Genomic DNA, 23016 nt, shown 5'->3' with positions numbered 1-23016 from the left:
TAGGTGTCAAAATGAATTTCCACACAAACAGGAAGTCACTAGACTTCCAGAGAAACCCACTGCATTTTTTCATTAGCAGTCCGGAATCTTTTACATGGTTTCTCCACAAACAGGACAACACTCCCAGGACAAGGTTTTGACCTTATTATGCAACCAATGAGCATTCAAACTTGTAAGATTCTACAGTATATGAAGAGACCTATGATGTCAAACACTACCTCTCCAGGGTGATCACATCTGTGTGCTGAGTGTGATGTCGACTCATCTGTAAAGCAAGATCATTGGCTTCAGAGCTGAAACAAAATAAATAACATTCAAAATTATAGTGACTCCTAATCCTATGATTACAGAAAAAGAAAACTCTAATAAATTAAAGAATCAAGTCATCTGAAAGGGAAGTTCCAACCTTTTGAAAATCAGTGTGTTCATTATCCACTATCTTTGAAAGCAGGGAGTTATATAAAAAAAAAACAAGTAATTTTTTATCATTATTCATCAAACTTATAATCATTCAAGAACAAAAAAGTGCATAATATTGCATGATGGGGTGTTTTATTTATACTGTGCACAAATTATTGTTACACAATCTGTGAAAGGCTTTACGGGTCTGATCAAAATTTATACGTTGCTGTCGGAAGTATTTTTGATCGGAATTTTATGCACCAAATTGTTGCCTCTGTGTATAAGCCGATTCTCTTCTTTTGGAAAGTATTTCTAGAATTCAAAAGTCAGCTAACACACGGCAATATACGGTACAGAAGATTCATCATAAGTGATGAAAACATTACGCTCAGGTATCTTTTTCACTTATATATACAAATGACTTATTGACAGTAAGACATTATTAACCTGGTTAATAATGGTAAATTTCAAATGGGTTTATGACATGGATATTATGGGTAAGTTACAGGATAATAATTACAATTATTTCTCATACCCAGAGTTTGTGAAGAATACAACTGACAAACTTTCGGGCATTGATTCCACCAATCTCTGGGCCAAATGGACAATGTTGTCATGGAGAAATCGAGAGTTTGTGTTGAGAACTTGCATCTGATTGGCTCCTGCCTCAACCACATCTGGATGACAGTGACCAACTAAAATAAAATGTGCATAATTTGTTTAATAGACATATATGTCCTGTGATAGAAGGTTGCTATGAATCGGATATATGGCTGAAACAGAATACACTAAAACCAAACTGGACATGCATGAGTACATACATGTATGCATGTACATGTATCACAAGAGAAATGGAGCACAATAATTAACAGTGATACTACAGTACTGTTACATGTACTTGCATAACATGCTCACTCAGTTGAGCATACAGAAGTCAAATACACAGCCAGCTCTTTTTATAAAGGATACAACAATAGATATAAAAAGTAGCAGAACATGTATGATTCAAGTAAAGCTTCATGCATTCTTGAGTATTGTTTTATTATTTACAAAGTATTAAAAACATGTCAACAGACTTGTATGTTGTATGAAGTTGATGATATAACTATGGATAGTGATAACATGAATTCATTAAAACTGTAGTTGTGTTTGTATTTTGCATTGATATTGTTAAAATAGGGTAAAACTGCATCTTTAAAAAACATTGTGTAAATATTCATGACCCCAAATGTGAGTATTTATATCAGTTAATACCCCACCTTTTCCACTTCTATCACTTATTTCAAGTAGACATGAAACTACTCAAAGCACAGCTGCATGACAGTCCAATAACACAAATGTGGTGAGAATTTAGTATACCGGGTATTAGTCAAGAGGTGTTGACTAGAACTGGAATATATCATTAACCAATGATTCAATGGAACATTTAAATCCTCTTGAACGAGAAAACAAAATCTTATGCTGGGACATAACTTAGTTCAATTGGCAGCAAGGTTTTTTTTATATGGTGACTGGGAAGCATATACTAGGGACTATTGTTACACATGAGGTGAGCCGGTTGCACTTACAAAATGAATGTACAGCACTGGTCTAAATGGGAGGCACATGACAGTGTTCTCAGTGTTTTCTGGGTTCTATTTGCGAAATTTGCCTTGATGCCAATATAGATCCCACTTTAGGAGATTTAACACCATTTAATATAAAATTGGGAAATTCAGTTCAACTTCAAAAACATAACAGTATGGTATGTTGAAATAATAAAACATTAATATATAACAACAATCAAGTATTTTATTCTATTTCGCAGACATATAAAATTACATGTTTTAAAATATCAAAAATACAGTTACATATATATAAAATAAAAAGGTGGACATTTTTTAATTCAGGTTGGGAATTTTTACTTGAAAATTGGAAATGAAAAAGGACATAGTCTTTGCCAAATATCAGTCTGAGTGATAAAACTGTGGTCTTATTCAGCAAAGTTAAGAAAACCATAAACAAACCATGACAGACATTGTTGATACAGTCGAGATACTCATGGCCTAGCTCATCATACATGTACTGGCCTGATGCTCGCACTATCTTCAGGGGATCACTGGGGAAAAACAAGGCACAGTTTTCCCTGAAAACAAAACAAAATATAACATCAAATATACTGAGTCAAATTGAAAACTTCACAATCTAAAATTTGAATAATGTCAATAAGTGTTGAAAGCAGGCATTTTTCAGGAATAAATATTTAATAGCAATGTCTACACTCCATTTGAAGCCCATCATAGCACGTGCACAGTACTACTGAGGCAAAAGTGGTTTTGCACATGCCACTGGTCACGTGACTACAATAGCACATGTGTTTCACCGTTACTTGCTCACAGTAGTCTGACACAACGAAAAAACACAATAAAACGATATTTGTTATGACCCGTTTCGATGCCATGCCTCACAAATGTGCAGTGTGAACATGCCATCAGCATGTTGCATGCGGGAACATCAGTAGCTGGGTTGCAGTCGACGGGCAATTATGACCTGCGGTCACGAGTACAACAAATGGGTACCACAGCTGATCGCTCCCGACCAGGTAGACCAAGTGTGACGTCACAGGTAGATGTCTGTCTTATTGTGTTATGTCACCTCCGCACCGTTTCATGACAGCTACAGCAACCAGTCATGAATTTTTCAGACGTCGGGTGTCTGCGCAAACGATCTGAAATCGGTTGCAAACCACTCACCTACACGCACGGCGCCCACATGTTGGACCCATTTTGATCAACGTAAATGTCAACTGTGGGCACAACGCCACATGTGATAGACTCAGAGGGAATGGAATAGAGTCAAGTTTAGCGATGAATCAAAATTCACATTGCGATTTGCTGAAGGCAGGCAGAGGGTTTGGAGACAATGTGGTGAACGTCATGCTCAGTGTTGTGTTAGTGAAGTTGACAGATTTGGAGGCGGAAGTGTAAGGTCTGGGGTGCTTTCTGTGGAAATGGACATTCTCGAATTCTTGTCATCCATGGCAACCTCAATGCTGCTGCATACTGCGACCAGGTGCTGGCCCAAGAACTTGTGCCTTTCATGGCAGCTCATGGTCCAGGCCTGATCTTTCAGCATGACAATGCCTTGCCCCACACGGCTATCTTGACAAGGTATTACCTGAGGAATGCAGACATCAATGTCATGGATTCATGGTCACCCAACCAGAATCCCATCGAGCACATCTGGGATGTGCTAGGAAGATGCCTGTGCACTCTCAGGAACCCTCCACAGACTTTGAAGGAACTTGGTGCCTCATTATTGGAACAATAGTACCATATCCCTAATGCAGTCTTTACACGCATCAGGCAGTCAACGAGGAGATGTTGCCTTGCAGTTGTGGGTACACATGGAGTGCATACATGCTACTGAACCTGTGATTTCATCACACAACCCTGCTTCTGAATTACCAGTATGACTGTTTGTGGTTTTGACAAAATGCTGTGGGTGCACCAAACAGATTTTTGACTCTTTCTTTCTTTGGACGTCATACAATAAAAAAATACCTTATTTAACATGTTCTTCTGTAATATACTACTCAAAAGAATTTAAGGGTCAGACGATATTTTCGACATTATTTTCTGAATGTCAATTATATTAGCTAGACCATAATGTCACGCATGGTATTGTTCCATTTTGACGAAAGTGGGTCTAAGCAACCCATAAATGAATTAAAATCCACTGTCATTGACACTGTTGACTAGTTCTAATGGCGAAAACATGCTTACATTTGCACGTAAATTAGGGTGAAAGCGAAAGGTCTGCTAAGTGCCCATAACTTGCTTTTTCACAAAACGCTTCATTTGCACGCTTTGCACGTGTATTCCATGTTCCCAATGCTGAATTTCCGTATAATTGGAGCTTGCGTTCGTGTACGGTGCACACTCCAAATTCGACAATGGTATGACTTCAACTGACTATCGAAGATCGAGGAAGGGCTATTGCTTGGCTTCAGGATGGCAATACGCAAAGAAATGTTGCTCTGAGACTTGGTGTCAGTCAGAGTGTCGTTGGCTGACTGTGGCAACGGTACCAAGCAACGAATTCTGTTCGAAATCGTCCACGTTCGGGAAGACCCCGAAGCACTACAAATAGAGAGGACCGCTACATCACCAATATGGCTCTACGTCAACGCACAACCACTGCACGCCGATTACGTGACAATCTGCGGACTGCGACTGGAACTCGAGTGTCTGATCAAACCATATGCAATCGTCTGAGAGCCAATAATCTATGCTGCCGTCGCCAGTCTGTTCGACCACCACTCCTACCACATCACAGAACGGCCAGACGTCACTGGTGCACGCTTCATCTGCGGTGGCAATGTGTTCAGTGGGGTCGAGTGATGTTCACTGATGAGTCCAGGTTTAGTCTCCAGTTCAACGACGGTCGGGTTCGTGTCTACAGACGTCCTGGGGAGCGCTTCGCTGGCGTTAACGTTAGACAACGTCACCGGTTCGGTGGTGGCCGCGTCATGGTGTGGGGCGGCATCTCTATCCACCACAGGACCCCCCTCTATGTGGTGGATGGCAATCTGAATGGAATCCGCTATCTGAATGAGATTATCCGGCCGTTGGTTCTCCCAGGCCTTCAGCAGATTGGCGGCGGGGCAGTTCTGCAGGATGACAATGCCAGACCCCACCGCGCCAGGGTGGTAACGGACTTTCTCAGACAACAAGGTATTGCCAGGATGGATTGGCCAGCATATTCGCCTGACTTGGCCCCAATAGAGAACGCCTGGGACGAATTAGGCAGGAGAGTTCGGGATAACCATGCCCCTCCGGCCAACCTTCATGATCTGGGTCAACTTCTTATGGCAGAGTGGCAGGCCATTCCCCAAGAGTTCTTCAGACGTCTGATCAACAGCATGAGGCAACGATGTGTCGAGTGTATTCGCGCCAGGGGTGGATTCACACACTATTAAACGAATGTTCTAATGTGTAAAATCCATGTTTGACAACCTTCAACTTTGACAGCATGTCATGTGACTTTCTTGTATACAGTGACGTTTATTTGTGGGTTTTTGTAAATATGGAACAATAAATAAAAAAATTGGTGTAGTTTACATCATCAATCTAATACACTCTGAAACTTATTTGGTTATAAATTTTTGACCCTTAAATTCTTTTGAGTAGTATATTTGCTAATTAGACAAGATGAAGCAGTTGTGAAGTTTTTAATTCGACTCAGTATATACTAAACGCTAAAAGAAACCATCACTTTTTAAAATGCCATATTTTAAAAAATACTCAAGATAAATTTCTAAAATTTTATACATGTGACACTAACACAAAAGTTGCTATCAGTTAGAAACCCGCTGTCACCACTTCATGGGCTACTCTTTTTCAATTACCAGCAAGGGATTTTTTTTATATGCATCATCCCAGACAGGATAGTAAATACCACAGCCTTTGTTACACCAGTTGTGGAGCACTGGCTGGAATGAGAAATAGCCCAATGGTCCCACCAACAGGAATCGATCCTAGATCGATCGTGCATCTGGTGAGCACTGTACCAATGAGCATAACGTCCCACCCTCTTGAACAATAGGTGAATTAAATGATTATTGGGTAATATAAAATTTAATATATACATGAAGAGGTCTGTATTAAACTATATTGGCATAAATGTCTTAATATCTAGTTTAAAAAAGCGAACCAATTCTTTTATTGTTTTGAAGTACATAGTTTTAAGACATACAGCCTTATGAAACTAAAGTAAACTTTGAAAGATAAAAATAATGCACTTTGTAATAATATGAAAACATGCATTCTGGGCAATGCTAAAGCAATACATGTCCCCTACCAGGCCCAAAAAAATTGCATATCTCCTAAGTTCAAGGGCCATAACTCTGTGAAAAATGGGTAAATCACCATAAAACTTAAACTTGATCTACAACTGTACATGATAAAGCTATACTGTACACAAAGTCCTGAAAAATATATGTGGGACAAATCAATGTGCTCTAGTGGTATCATTAAACAAAACAAACCTTTTTTATATGTGGGACAGACAGACAGATTAAAGGACGGAGATTAAACCTATATAGTCCACTCTGGTTGGACTGGTAGGGAACTAATAATATCCAGTATACTGTTTTAATATGTAAAAATAATGTGTACTATAACATATGAACATGTGCCAATAATATGAAAATAATGTACATTTATGAACATTATGTACAATATAAAAATAATGATACTGTACACACACGTATACTATATAAAAATACTGCATACAGATGGAACAAAAACCATGTGACCTGAAGAATGTGTGCACTCTCAAAACAACAAGCTTAAATATGTCAGTCAAGTGACTGTCAACTATGTGTGTTTGATACCATGAGATAGCAGAATGTGACAAGTTGTCACAAGTTGTTTACTTAAAACTCTGTCCACAATAACACTTGTGCACTCTGGCTTGATTCTCACGTACATACAAAACACCCACAATGACTCAAATTCCAATTTAAAATGATCCCCGATACACTGAAGGGGAAATGATACTATTCAGTCAAAATTTAAAAGTCATTAAAACTTCTTGAAATTTTCACATATTATAAAGATATCCTTCTATTTCTGAAATGTCAAAAAAAAATTAATGTGACTAGGTGTATGAATCACTGACATTTCCTTGTTTCCGTGTTAGGTTGAATTAATTATGTTCTATATCCATTAACCATATTTAATTTTAAAGTTTTCTATAATGCAACAAAGAGAACATTAGTTGTCTTGCTTAAAATGATATCCTGCAGACACACAAGTACACATTTTTACTACTAAACAGAAGTTTTAAATACAATGGAACTAAGGGGAAAAGTGACTTTTTAAAACATTTACCGACTATTTACTTTACAATTGTATACAGGATCTAAAAGTCATTACACCTTTATAATTTTTGCACAGATAGTAATGCTGGGTGAGTAAACAATAAGAGATAATAAAAATGAACTGTCACAGATGAAATTTTTTCATAAGCCATACATACATGTAGATAAAAATTCACTTTTGTTTTAAAAACAGCTTCATGGCCTTTGATATACAAGTCGTGGTGCACTGGCTGTGATGAAAAATAGCCCAATGGGCCCACTGACGGGGATCGATCCCAGACTGACTGCACTTCAAGCAAGCACATTGCTACTGGGCTACATCCTGCCCTTTATCAGAAGAAAACATACAAAGCAGAATGAGACAAGTTTTATTCAATCTCTTTAGTGTGAACAAGTGAAGTATACATACAAATGTACGTGTATTATAATTATTTTATTATATTAAATTTCTGTTACAATCCTTTCAGTTTATAAAGGCACCTGACTGGACTAGCCATAGCAAAATGATTTAGTTTATTTTTGCATGAATATATAAAAAAAATGACGTTGTTAGGGAGCATCACATCTGATATCATTTTATGTTTTATACTTTGTGTTTATTATTGACAATTTTTGTTCAAAAATGCTTTGAGGTACTTGTGTCGCAGGATCGAACCACTTCAATGGATTCATTCAACTGATAGTTTTTTTCTCATTCCAGCCAGTGTACCACAACTGGTCAAAGGTCGTGGTATGTGCTTTCCTGTCTGTGAGAAAGTGCATATAAAAGATCCCTTTCTGCATTAACAAATATATAGCAAGTTTCATGTGATGACTACGACTATGTATCAGAATTACCAAATGTTTGACATCCAACAGCAAAATCAATGTGCTCTAGTGGTGTCATTAAAGGCATATTGTCACAGACCACTGACCTATTTAATGGTCTAGCAAAGTATTACCTGAACAAAAATAATTTGATTTGTCCCTAAATGTACTTTATTCAACCATCTTCATAACCATCATACTCCATTTATTAATGATATTTTGTAAAAATAATTGAATTATGGCAATGGTCCATAATTCAAAAACTAAAATTGCTGAGAGGGTTGAGATGGATTTCACTCCATCATGGTTCAGTTAAGGTGATGAGATAGCTACATGTAGATTTGGTTTCCAACAATTAATGTAATTTTTATTTACAGTGCTAGTTCTGAGTGGCTATTTTTGTTCGCCAAAACATTCACCAATCTTCAATTTCTTTCGCCAATCTAAATATGTATTTGCCAATTAAATTTTGGCATTTCAGTTAAAATATTTTGTTTTTAATCCTGTTCTTTATGATAATATAGTACATGCTAAGATGTACTTATTATTCAGTTTACGTCTTGTATGACACTGTTTTAGGGGATTATTGTTTAGCAGATGTTTCAACCTGAAAAGAAAAATTAATTAGATCTGCTCGAATTTTAGTATAAACCATCCGTATTAGACCAATATAACTCTGTGTGTGTGTGTGGGGGGGGGGGGGTTTACACACTGCCGTCGATAACTGAAATGCCAAAATGTAATTGGCGAATACATATTTAGATTGGAGAAAGAAATTGAAGATTGGCGAATGTTTTGGCGAACAAAAATAAACACCCAGAGCTAGCACTGCTGCTGTCTCAATATGAATACATTTTTAACTACAAATAGTTTGGGGTTTTTCCATAAAATTGTTTAGAAAGCTATCTTAAATATTTTGTGTATGTGTGCTAATACCTGACCCACTATTTTATTAATGAGTTGGAAGGTCAGTATTTTAATGCTTGTATTATTTGTAAGGATTAAAAAACAAAGGCAGAATGTTTAAAAATGTAAGCGAAGGCGATTATTTGGAGTCAGCTGCCTGGGTTTTAGCTAGTTTGAAAACTGTCTGGCTTGAAATGTGGAGTCAGCAGGTTTAATATAGTCCAACACACACACACACACACACACCTTACATTATGTATGCATGTGCACAACTGGGGCTTTATACCTGGAAGCAGTCGGAATGGTCTATATACCAACCTTACGGTAGTCGGAAAGCAATATTAAAAGTTAGGTGTGTGACATCAACCACTCGTATATTTTACTCAGACCTAGGACGGGCGTCAATTTCCAGATTTACGACCAAATTAATTTCTAAATATATATCCTAGACCAGCTGTATATAGCATGAACATAACATTAGATTGTGTTATTAAAACGGTGAATTAAGGGCAATATATATGATTCTAACCCTACAGTTAACTAGATCATTATATTATATAGGCCAAGCATTACTGAATTGTGTTCAATGTTAGAAGATGGTCTTAGAAAACAAATGCACTCATCACAATCTTAGTAAACTTGTCCATCAGTAATTACAGTTTTATTATAATTATGTGATCGACAGTTTATCTATTGACAACAACATATTTGATAAACTACATGTATGACTATTTGAAGTCTAACAATAGATGGTTATTTTGACACTTTGGGCGAGGGAGAGCAATGGGACCTGCTAGGCCACTGTTGCCACACAGGCTACTCCTTTTAAGCGATTTTTCCCATAAATAAAACAGTACATATCACAGTGTTTGACAAATCTGAAGTGTGGCACTAATTGTGAAGGAAAAAATCTAAGTACACCGAGGTTGACCGATTCTGTGTCGACCCATTCAGGGCTCGAACTTAAGAATTTATCACCCACGGCAATTAAAAAATAAATTGCCGTCAGTGAAAGGGCCCACCGACGGCACTTTTGAGTATGCCAATGGCAATTTTTGAAACAAGAATTTATTATAAATGGAATCATGCACAGGGTATGCGCATGACTAAATATAGTTCCGTTGCGTGGTACAAACTAAACACCAATTAACTCCAACCAGGACCCGAACATCTGTGTTAAATACTGGCAGATAATGTTCATACACGTTTATACATTTTGCTATCGGTTAAGAGCTATACCGACGACAGTAATTTTTATCCAGTGGCACAAAAGTGCCATCAGTGATGCCCCCAACCGATGGCAATTGCTGTCGTTAAGTTCGAGCCCTGCCATTGCAACTCAAACGAGCACTCTACCACTGAACTACATCCACCCGTGGGAGTACTGTCATGGTGAACATGTAACACCATAAAATTTGCAACTGCTTCAAATTACAAGCCTCTGAAGCACAAAAGAGACTGCTAAACAAATATTATTTTGTGAGACCTAATGTGATTCAAATGAAAGAACTCTTCAACTGCAAACATGTTAGTATTCTTAAATTATAAATAGCAACTTTTCCTCCTGAAAACCTATTTCATTTTGCTCGATTTTCTGTTACCGATTTTTTAAAATTTGTATCTATTTATGTTCAAATATATATATATATATACTATAGAGTAGGGTCTCCATGAGTACTCCATGAGTCTAGCAAGACTTGTCCATTCACAGGACCCGAGTACCCGTGCAAGGAAGAGAATATTAAATATTAACGTACCTATATCTAATTAAGAATCAAGCATCGTGCAAGGAAGAACATTTTCATTTAATTATAGTTTTATACTTCATTTTTCGATATGCGTGCAGTCGGTTACATTAATTATAGGGCTCTACAATATAATGGCATGATTTGGCATCCATGCATGTTCAGTGCTGGAATTAAGATACATAATACTATTTTACTTTATGCGTTAGTCTCTTCATTTAGTCACTAGTGTAAGTGTCGGGTACTCGGGTCCGTGTCGAGTTTGACCCTTGAGTACTCGAGTCCAATATTATGGACTCTTGGAGGCCCTACTATAGAGATATGACTCCTGCAATATATGAGCCGTCACACACGAAAACCTACAACTTAGCATGACGAGTAAATGTGGCTCAAAGTTTCACGTCACATGTACGTAAACGTGGAAGTAAACGTTGACATGCTATTTGCGTTGTTTGTTTTGAAGAATTTAGAAGATGACATCTTCTTCTTTACATGAAGATTAGTTTGAAGTAAACATATATCTGTATGTAAATATTGTTTGGTTACTATTTTGTATTTTGTACCTGAGAACATTGGTTGAGATCATTAGCGATACCATTAGTACTTTGATACACATTTACAAGCATAGGGAGAAGTCCTATATATCGATATGGTATGCAAGTATCACACTGATTATACATAACATAAAGTTCGGCAACTTTTCCAAAAGTCATATACAATATTCTTAAGTTAGACCAAAAATCAAATTAGGATCGTATCGGGTTGCATGGGTCTACCACTCGGTTAGGCCTACCTGTTCTGTGAACTACAATCAATACCACTATTTCTACTTCTACTTCTATTTATAATCTAAGTACTAAAAACTAAATCATTTCCTACAACAACAAAAAATATATATCTGTAACAATACTACATTTTTAGTTATTTATTTTACCATCGTTTGCAAACAAATTTACTGTTGTCTGCACACACATTGCGGTACGGTAACAGAAATGTTTCATTTATATACCTTTATTATATGTCATGATGTCATTGCATAAGCTGGTCTAGAGATTAACATGCAGAGGTATAGTCGATCAATTCTCGAAAGGTTGTTTCTCCCAATTTATTATTATTATTGCTGTGTGTGTATGTGCGTGCGTGCGTATGTGTGATAAATATTATAATATCTGTTCACTTCACTCACTTCACATCATTTGTATAGAAGGAGTTGGTTTTCTTTCCTTACATATGTATATTTTAGTTTCACAAGAGCCTGAAGTAGGCCTACTCTTTGAGGCACATTTTGAAATTCAAAATAGAAGACCAAGACTAAGAACAGTGGAAACGGAAGAAACAGTATCTGTATTAGATGACGAACGGGACATAGTCCAGTGGTAAAGTGCCCGCCTGATGTGCGGTAGGTCTGGGATCGATCCCCGTTGGTGGAGCCATTGGGCTATTTTTCATCCCATCCAGTGCACAATGACTGGCAAATCAAAGGCCATGGTATGTGCTATCCTGTCTGTGGGATGGTGTATATAAAACATCCGTTGCTATTAACAGAAAAATGTAGTGGGTTTCCTCTGTAAGACTATAGGTCAATATTACCAAATGTTTGACATCCAATAGCCGATGATTAATAAATCAATGTTCTCTAACTTTAACTGTATTGAATGAATATTATAAATATACAGTCCAGTAGATGTTAACAATAATACTGAACATAGAATCAAACACTTATCTGATGATATTAACACCAGTGAGCAGAATGACACTGAATCTGATTCAATAAGCACAAGTTACAGAAAGGATGCAGTGGACTGTCTTTTAAAACATAATCTGAAAATCAAATTTATGACCATATTTTGAAGTAAAGCGAAATGGAAAAAGAGCAGAAGGAAATGTAGGCCTACATAATATTCTCACTGGGTAAAAATTAAAGGAGGGCGGAATCAATTGTACTGATATCGCCAGGTTTCGTTTTTGTAAAGGCGGCTGGTGTATATATAATTCTGCATCCAAGAAAAATACTTTTAATTATTAACACTGCCACTTCTGTTATTTTTATAAGCGGTGATACCCCCAAAATGAAAAATTTCTAATATTTGAATTGCCGAATAAACAAATAACAGTAATTAAAAATCACCAGTTACGACCAACTACATGTACATCTGCAATTGAGAACAAAATATCAGACGAAAGTTAGTGAACACAAAAGACTGATTGACCGAGGCTGTTAAAATAGTGTTAAATTATGTTACAGTAACTATTGTTGATGTTGAGTGTGTGCCGACTGATCGATTTTTTTTTTTCAGTGTGAAAAAAAGTGTCCAATATGAAATACATGTAGTGGAGCTGGGTTCTGTAAAATATAGTAGGATGCAGGAAAATAAAGAGGGATGGAGAAAAATAAAGGGGGCAGCAAAACACGAAAGTGGGGTGGCAAAATGCAATAGAGGGCCGGTTGCCCCGCTTAAATGGAGCAGCGAGAACACTTGTCACAACAAACAATACTAAATATAAAAGCATTCGGCCCTTTGTCTGCCCCAAGTACCAGGTTATAACATGCCCATGCATGCATACCAACCGAAGAATGAAATGATATAGTTCAACAGTACGACACCAACAGAATATGAAATTACTCCATAGTGGATAAAGTGGGGTGGGGTGCAATATGTAACAGAAAATTTTAAAACATTCCAAATCAATTGATTTCATTGAAATTGGGCGGGAAGTAACCTAGAATAAGGTAATAACATTGGAATTTCATTTTGATGCTGTCTACTTTGATTTTGAAAACGTGACATCATTAATGCTGTATTTTTACAAGATATAATTAAGATAGAGCCCAAATACCTGAGATTTAGTTTTGTACAGTTATTACCTATTATATTTACCAAAAAATAAGACAAGCTTTTTTTTTGCCAAGTTGTAGGTTTTCCCATGTGACGGCTCATATGTTTATTTGTTATACATGTATGTAGGCTATATAATCCTCTAATGCTACCAGTTGGGAGGCCTTGAGCGAAATAAAGATCTGTTCTGTTATCTGACACTTTTTGTCAAAACAACCATACCTGACCTTGGCTTGCTATGGCATCTTCTATGTGACAGTATTAACACTATTATTGTGGTGAGATATATAAAAAAGTTTAGTTTCTCTAACGACACCACTAGAGCACATTGATTTATTCATCGACGACTACATGTATGTGATGTGACACCATTGATAATTCTGACATTATAGTCTTAAAAGAGGAAACCTGCTACATTTTTCCATTAGCAGCAAGGGATCTTTTACATGTACCATACCAGAGACAGGATAGGATATATACCATGGCCTTTGATATACCAGTTGTGGTGCACTGGCTGGAATGAGAAATATCCCAGTGGGCCCACCGACAGGGATCGATCCTAGACTGACCATGCATCAAGCAAGCACTTTACCACTGGGCTACATTCCGTCCCTATGGTTAGATAATATGCATATTTATTACCTATGAGGAACAGCATGATGAGGTTCATATTTTTCATTTCATTTTCCTCATGTGTTATATAACATAATCATATGTCCTTTTAGGTTTGTTGTTTAACGATTGGCTGTAATAAAAGTACACCTCTTTCTGATTGGCTGATACAACATTCCAGTCTTCACTGAGGTTATCCAAAATTAGGTCATTTTTATTAAGAAAATCACTACGTCACATATCCATATATCATTTGAATATTGGGTAATGGCCGACTGAAATTATTGTTAAGTATAAAGTATATCAAAAAGACTAAATTATAAAGAGTTACTATTAATATGACGTCAGGTTGACTTGTGATCAGGTTTTCAAGATGTCTACAATGCATGAATATAAATTACTCCACCAGCAAACAAAGGTTGGCAGTTTGTAAACATTGACTACTGGACTTTATATTTAATAATTTAGCAGAATAATTCTATGGTTATAAACAGAATATTACATTCTTGTCCATGACAGATGATGTTTATGACACTTGTGCCTAAATTATCTTACAAAGCCTGTTTATGTTCTACATGTGCACGTGTGTAACCACAAACATTTACCAGGGCTGACCATATCCTAAAATTTTCAAATGCCTGCTGGGCAATTAACTCTCAAATTTCACTTACCCACAAAAAAATCAAGTTATCCCAAAACGTAAGCAGTTTAAATAAAAATTTAAACTATGTGTCAAACAATTTCACATCATAGAACACACTTGTAAGCCCTGTATTACTAAATATATTTATTTCCCTTGTGAATGTAAAAAATAAAATAAAAATGCTATCAGAATGAAGGAAAATTGGAAATGAGTTTATGATTTATTTTAAAACTTTACTTTAGAAATTAATGATCATTGAAAATATGCTACTTTGAGTTAATAATTTTACAGTGAATAACATTAATTTCAGGGGGTTTTGAGGTGGGGGTTTTTGGGGGGTGGGGGGTCATAACAGATGACTGTTTTTAAATATTAAGAAAAAGTATACCCCTTTATTTTTCAGGAAGAATTTTACTTGTAGTTGCAGAATGCAGAACATTGCATTTCAGGACATTTAATTTTCAAATTTTCAGGGGGAGTATACCTTTGGTTTTCCTTAGAAATTACCACGTTTGGCGCTCTTGACGTGAGTCCCACACAGATGTCACAATATAATAATCATGGGAGACGAAAGTTCGGTTTCGTAATTTTACCAACATGGTATCAACATGGTATTGTAAACTATGGTTTCCATAAAATCCAGGAACCTAACACACACAGTACATAGGGGATGGATGGATGGATGGAGTGAGGGAGGGAGCGAGAGAGAGAGAGAGAGAGAGAGAGAGAGAGAGAGAGAGAGAGAGAGGGAGGGAGGGAGGGAGGTGTGTGTGTGTGTGTGTGTGTGTGTGTGTGTGTGTGTGTGTGTGTGTGTGTGTGTGTTGAGGATCAGTTAGTTGTCTTGCTTACACAACCAATCATAGTCTGTGAACGGCCTTGCGGTCTTGACCAAGCTTTGAAATGGCAACAATGCTTGCTGCAGACTATGGAATTACAAAAGGAATAAAAGTTTGTTAAAAATTTCAGTTGCCTTGCGGATAACTGAATTGTAAATTATACTCGTCCGAGCTAATAAGTACTCATCTGGGGCGACTGGACGGGTACTTTTGGCCAGCCCTGTTTGTAATGCTTAAACACCTGCTTTTAAGAAAAACAGCCCTCGTAAATTCAGCCCCATGCATTTGTCATGCATGGACACTCATATAATCTCCTCTATGTATGGAAATTAGATGTATACATACAAGAGTATATAATGATTATACATGTCCTTAAAGTACGACATAGACACTAGACCAGAATGTACAACAGTCGCTGTTTTTCAGTTTAATTAAGGTCATCCAGTCTCGTGCTTGGACATTGTGCTGCTCAGGTTGACGTAAAATAAATGTCATTCAAAGGACTGGTGTTAGTTTCCAAATAAAATCCTGACGTAACAAAGCTAATTAAAGAGTGTTTTTTTATTTATTTATTTTTATGATGATAGAGCATCGTGACAAGAACACATATATTAATATGCATGCAGTGGTGCCTCAACAACTTGAACCATGTAGCAAAGAAAGTTCATTCTTACTTACACTAATTTACTGGACACCACTCGACTTGGGCTTGGAATGTATAATGCAGTCAAAACCGGCCCAGATCATCTTTTTAATCTGAGATGCATCACAAAAATCTACAAATCATTAGAACAATGATAATTTCTAATGTCCAAATTTTAATCCTAATATTTTGCTAATTATAAAACAAAACAATAAGAGAAATGATTTGTGTGGCCCAAGGATAATATTAACGCTTTAAAAAAAAAAAAATCTGTTTCACTTTAAGAGGATTGTGACAAGAGTACTGTCTTGGGGGTGGATTATGCTTTAGGTGTGTGTGTGTGTGTGTGTGTGGGGGGGGGGGGGGGGTTCTGAAACAATATGTAAATGTTTATAATTTGAAATCATAAATCTTACCTGCATATCAATTTAGATCTATGTGGTGTTTTTCTTTTTTTAGCCGGGGGGGGGGGGGGGGGGGGGGTGTCGGTCGTCTGTGCAACTGGGAAGGGGTTATGTGCAACTGAGAAACCCCCCATAATCTGCCCCTGTGTCTAATCAATAGTATATTCAACTGTAACAGTGTGTGGGAGGATAAAAACAATACCATTTTCAAAGAAGGACGTACATGTAGGTACATGTACATGTATAATGTATTTAAGTTCTAATCACTATATATATATATATATATATATATATACACACAGTGTACATTATAATCATTGTAAATACAGAGTATAAGCCTACCCAAATGTTCATAATCATTATACATTAGCCTATAATCACTGCACATATGTAGAGTATACACATCACTGAATTTATATGAATACAAAGTACAATGTATGGCAATCATTGTCTTTACAAAGTACATAGTGTAATCATTGTACATGTGTATAGAGTACCAGTGTACTTTTAACAACTCCTAATTATCAGGGTCTAATTTCAAATTCTTTGGAGCATGGCAAGTGTTAATTTGCCTTCAGTTTAATAACAAAAATTAGGGCACCAAGGCAAGTTGGAGGGGCACCAAGGCAAAGTTTTCCTTCAAAAGAGAGGTATGAAGGCAACTTACTTTCTATCAAGTTTCTCAGACAAAAATGATTTCACCGTGTGGCCTTATATGGACTCTAGCCTATGTAATTTGTTGGATACGGATACGTTTTAATAAAAGTTGATATGTGATATAGACAGCTGTGTTTAAACTTTATACCAACCTGTACAGTACAGTGAAGAATAGCACCCACTTGAAATAATAGTATTTTAATTAACTACCGGTACTGTGTATTATACATGTACTTGTAAGTTCTATGATATCAAATAGTATTCACAAAGGATTTAAATGATGACCTGAGAAAATCTGAGCACTGAAAAATGTCACATGGGTGAAAAATGTCACATAATATCGGATACTATTATTTTATCATCTTTGGAGATAATTAATGCACACAAACATCTATAGACAGGTTGCTGGATAACTCAACATAACTTCAGTGAATAATCCTCAGTTTCAATACCGTAAATCACAGAACGATAAAGTCTTGTATTGAATTGTGCACTGTAGGAGTAGGTTCTTCTTCTTCTTCTCGTTCTTCGTTACCCACTAAAACTAGACTGATAAATTAATTTAATACTGTCACTGAGAGTTTTTGACACTACAGACTGACACACTGACTAGAATGGCTATTCCTCTATATTGTTTCTAAAGCAAAATAAACATAACCTGATGGTTGAATGAACTCATGGATGATCATCATCAATGGATAGCATTACATGCCTACATACATTGTACACCCTACAGATATGTTGTTGTGTTTGTGACTAACTACTAGATATGCCTTTGAATGGAACGTTTTAAATATTAATTTTCATGCAGCAAACTGTCATTAGGGGTCAAAATTGACTAAAATACCTGTCGGCCCAAATCAAAACATGTCGGACCAAACATGATAAATATATTATAATTAATTATAAAATAATATTTTTAAAACCACCAAAAGTACAATGCAACTATAGTTTTAAAGAAAAAATTAGAAATGAAGTGATAACAAAAGTACGTAAAAGTAAAGTAACGTTTGTGTTATTTAACAACGCCACTAGAGCACATTGATTTTTATCTTATCATCGGCTACTGGTTGTCAAACATATGGTCATTCTGACATTGTTTTTAAGAGGAAACCCGCTGTCGCCACATAGGCTACTCTTTTATGTCAGGCAGCAAGGGATCTTTTATTTGCGCTTCCCACAGGCAGGATAGCACAAACCATGGCCTTTGTTGAACTGGTCGGTGCAAGTGGTTTACACCTACCCATTGAGCCTTGCGGAACACTCACTCAGGGTTTGGAGTCGGTATCTGAATTAAAAATCCCATGCCTCGACTGGGATCCGAACCCAATACGTAACAATATGTATAAATAAAGAAAAACATCTGGCTTGTGCCTGGACTAGACACTGGCCCCCACACTCCAAATATCATTCCTATGGCCCCCACACTCCAGATATTGTTCCTACGGCCCTGGTTCAGCAAATTTATAGTATCTATACTTTTATACAATATATCATAATTTATCAGCACGAGTTGATAAAAGTATGAAATCTGAGGCTAATACTGTGTATTTACTATTACCATATTACAAATAATGTTACTAACACACCGAGGAAGAGGATCGTTCTTTAATAATAAATGAATGCGTCAAATACTAGTACAGGTATGTGGGCATGGCACGGTACTACTACATCCTTCCTGCACCGCCTGAAGGAATGAATGAAATGACGCACTCAACACAATTTATTTACGGTTATATGCCATCGGACATATGGTTAAGGACCACACAGATATAGAGAGAGGAAACCCACTGTAGCCACTTCATGGGCTACTCTTTTTGATTAGCAGCAAGGGATCTTTTATATGCACCATCCCATACATAGGATAGCACATACCACAGCCTTTGATGTACCAGTTGTGGTGCACTGGTTGGAGACAGAAATAGCCCAACTATGGGCCTACCGACGGGGATCGATCCTAGACTGACAGCGCATCAAACGAGTGCTTTACCACCAGGCTATGTCCTGACCCCCCCCCCCCCCCCCCCCCTGCCTGAAGGAGGACTGCCTTGACAGAGTGAAGCTTGTTTGCGACTGCATCGTCCCAATCATCTTGCCATTTTGAAATGATATATTGGTTAAAGTGACATTTAAAATCATTAATGTTTAAGTCACAAAGAATATATTTATAAATGCTGTTAACTTAAACAGCTGTAAATAACGTTATTTTTTATGGGCATTTTAGCACATTTTGTTTTACATCCAGTATAACAGAGCTGTCACTTCGTGTGTCAACAAGATGTGATTTTTTATGTTACATTTTGTGTCATCGCTAATAATAAAATACTGGGTTTTTAAAAATTCCGAAGGGCACGGTGGAAAACCAGGTAAGTCACAGCAGCATTTTTCTTGACGTCGACACTGTAATATTTCCAGGGCTTAACGGCAAGTAAGGAGGGCAACACTGGCAATTGCCATCGGTGCTGTGGTGAAATTCAAATACCAGTACTAAATTTCATGCATTTTAGATGATAAATTATATACCCCCCCCAAAAAATGAAGCAACTTAAAGTTTTTTTTTTTTTAATATAAATTATATTTCCAACTTATTTTTAAAATATATCCATAGACATATTCAAATCAGCTTGTCTGCAGGCAATCTGTTGGTGGGTGTGCCTGTAGGGCATGTTTGAGTGTAGGCACCCTATTTATTTTTAACAGGGCAAATTTCTGATCAAGGTGAATGTTCCACATAATTTTCAAAAATATTTGAAAATAATTCTGGACTATATCACTGCTTTTACTTTAAAGCTGGGTTACTGGTGAATGTATTCCACCAAAAAATAATACATTTTTGGCATCTGACTAAGCATAGTGAGTCAATGAATTTGAAATGTCCTGAGTATTACAAACATAGTATATGAAAAAAATGCATGGCAATGTTCAAGTTAACATCCAGACATATTTTGAACAGGTTTAAGACCAAATTATGAATGCTATTCATGCTAAATTACATGTTCATAACAACAAACCACAAAGCAATGCAATATATGTGGTATGGATATAGTACCGGGGGTATACTCACCAGCAAAAGTTACACAGTTCCCGATATACGTAATTCTCTATGTACATGTGTATATATACATACCGTACCTAAAACATTCTGATCCTTTTATTATTGTATTGTATTTAATATCTGAAGGCAGCATTACTTAAATATGGTGCAGTACATGCTGTCTAAACCATTTACATGGATATTTTGAATATTTTTATATTACACACAAGTCTTACAAACATAAAAAGTGAATTTACATACCATTCTAGGCAAGTCTGCATTACATATACAATTTATCTGTCTCACAACAGTTCATCTTACAATAGCTAGGTTTTTTGTTGCTTTTTGTAATATTTTAGAATTGCAGTTCTATTTATATTATGCTTAACTTATGTTTTGGTGTATATAATTGATATCTACATAGAATATTGTCATCAGGCAAATATCTAGCACTATAAAAATCTAACTTTCATTCCCAATTCTCAATCATTTTATGTGACCCAAATATGATATATATGTGAAGTTAACAATTTTCTATTTCTACATCCTTCCTTTTATTCTATTAAGTAGATGTTAATAACAATTACAAAACAATATAATATGAGGTATGAATAATTATATACTTCTCAAAATAAGTTACTAGTAAGCAATGCCAGAAATGTATTAATTTCTATGTATACACATACTTAGGATTGCCTGAAGCTTTTATTATTAAAAAAAACAAATTGACCTGGCTTTTTTCTATAACATATTGAGGCTTCATTATTCAAATATGGTTAAGTATATGGAGTTTATATACTATGTTCACAAATTTATGAAGATGTCCCTCTGTTCTTAGTACCAACCAATTATAAGTACCTTTCCTCGGCATGTGTGTTAAAACATTTACAATTCATCTATCTCACAGAAGCTTGTACTATTTTTAAAAACATATTTGTATTTAAATTGTGCTTAATTTATGCTTAGGTTTATATAATTGACATCAGATATAGTCATCAGGCATATCTAGTACTTGACTTTCTTTCCTATTTCAGTCTTATCATCTGACTCAAATATAATGTCTATTATGTTCACAATATCTGTAATTTCTTATTTTGTCCTCTGGGCCTTTGCTCTTGTTCCTCCCTCAGTATGTCAACAGCTCTTGTTATCAGATCACAAACCATCCAATTCAGCTTCAGTATTTCTTTGGACATTTCTCAGCCATTTCTATGTGGTTGAGGAATACCCTGGACTTTGTGATATGACTAATACCATATGAGACCATGGCAATTTGCTCTCTTCCAATCTGCTCTATTGGTACAGCATATTTTCAGGGAATATCTACTGGATGGAAGGTTTGCAACTAATCCACAGTAGCATAATAACAGCATTCGTGGTTTGGCACTAAATTTCTCATGTGAAAGGGGTTCTTCCAAGCCACACTTGATCTAAGGAATCCCTACAAAGGTCTTAAGAGACTGGGAGACCATTTAAATGAAAAAAAGAAAACTCTGCCCTCAGCTTCTTGGGAAGACGGTTCTATTTGTGAGACAAAGTACATGTTTCAAATGCAAACCATGTCTGAGGGTGTTGTAAAGTGCACAAGAAGATGCAGAAACAAAGATTATACTTCAATGTCTGTACATTGCTGCCAGTTCACCATCCCAGATACGGACATTTGTATACACTCAATTTGGCAACAAGAGGCATCTTATAGATGTGCACAGCATCATTAAGGATGCAGGGAAGACACCAACTAGCAATTCCAGCTGTGCTTGCCATTACTGGCTATGATACCAACAGTGCTTTTATGCAGAATGGAAAACTGGAGGTTTTGAATATTCTCAAGCAAGACACCAACTACCAAGACTTCCTTGAAATGTTGTTAGCTCATGGAAGTTCAGCAAAAATTGATGTTTATATATTTAAGAAGCAGATCATTTCATATACCTTCTCTATGGGAGTGCAGGTGCGAATAACATACAAAAAGATCATGACTTGAGAAATATCTGGAAATGTTTGTTGCCAAACCAAGGATGATAATATTGAACTACAGTAGAGTATAAATCAGCCTTCTCCACTCTACATGTATGCATTCACTGAGAATGCTCTGAGAATGCACATAAAGAGAACAAATTGCCAAGTTGTCATTTGGTATCAGTCATGCCAGGCATACCAGGCTATTCCCCAACCAAATTGTCATATGGCTGAGAAATTTTAGAAGGCACACTAGAGATGAAATAGTGATATGATACCATGAGAGCTGATGGACATACTGATGGAGGAACCAGAGTAGAGTCTGGAGAAGGAGAATACCAGAAATTGTGAACATGACAGACATATTTTAATTGCATGAAAATGCAAAGGAATATGAAAGGAAGTCAAAACTTTCCTAGACAATATTTGATGTAGAAACTAATTATATACACTTGAGCATAAGTTAAGCACAATGTAAATATAAAGGCAAATCTAAAAATATTACAAACACAGACTAGTATAAGATGAACTTCTGTGAGATAGATGACTTGTACATGTAATGCAAAAGAAATTATGGTAGGTACACAAAACTGATGCTTTAAATTTTTAACACTGGTGTTTAGTAAAGAGGGACATATTCATAATATTGATGCACATACATGTATA

At 36.4% G+C, this 23016-nt stretch overlaps 1 protein-coding gene across 2 annotated transcripts in view; it reads right to left on the bottom strand.

Moving 5' to 3' along the window:
* The window catches only part of LOC121379266 (5-phosphohydroxy-L-lysine phospho-lyase-like), a 39005-nt gene that overhangs the window by 14421 nt on the left and 1568 nt on the right, over nucleotides 1-23016 (bottom strand). The window contains exons 2-5 of one of the 2 annotated variants that reach the window (XM_041507800.1): nucleotides 16332-16429; nucleotides 2409-2527; nucleotides 938-1097; nucleotides 219-293 (exon numbers count right to left, since the gene is read on the bottom strand). In XM_041507800.1, coding sequence (XP_041363734.1) covers nucleotides 219-293; nucleotides 938-1097; nucleotides 2409-2463 — 290 coding nt within the window. In that variant the 5' untranslated portion in view covers nucleotides 2464-2527; nucleotides 16332-16429. The remainder of the gene's footprint in view (nucleotides 1-218; nucleotides 294-937; nucleotides 1098-2408; nucleotides 2528-16331; nucleotides 16430-23016) is intronic. The other variant, XM_041507798.1, reaches the window with a different exon arrangement.

The sequence above is a fragment of the Gigantopelta aegis genome, chromosome 8 (genome assembly GCF_016097555.1).
Source record: "Gigantopelta aegis isolate Gae_Host chromosome 8, Gae_host_genome, whole genome shotgun sequence".
Lineage (NCBI taxonomy): Eukaryota > Metazoa > Mollusca > Gastropoda > Neomphalida > Peltospiridae > Gigantopelta > Gigantopelta aegis.
The sequence above is the reverse complement of the archived record's forward strand: the minus strand, read 5'-3'. Positions and strand labels throughout refer to the sequence as shown.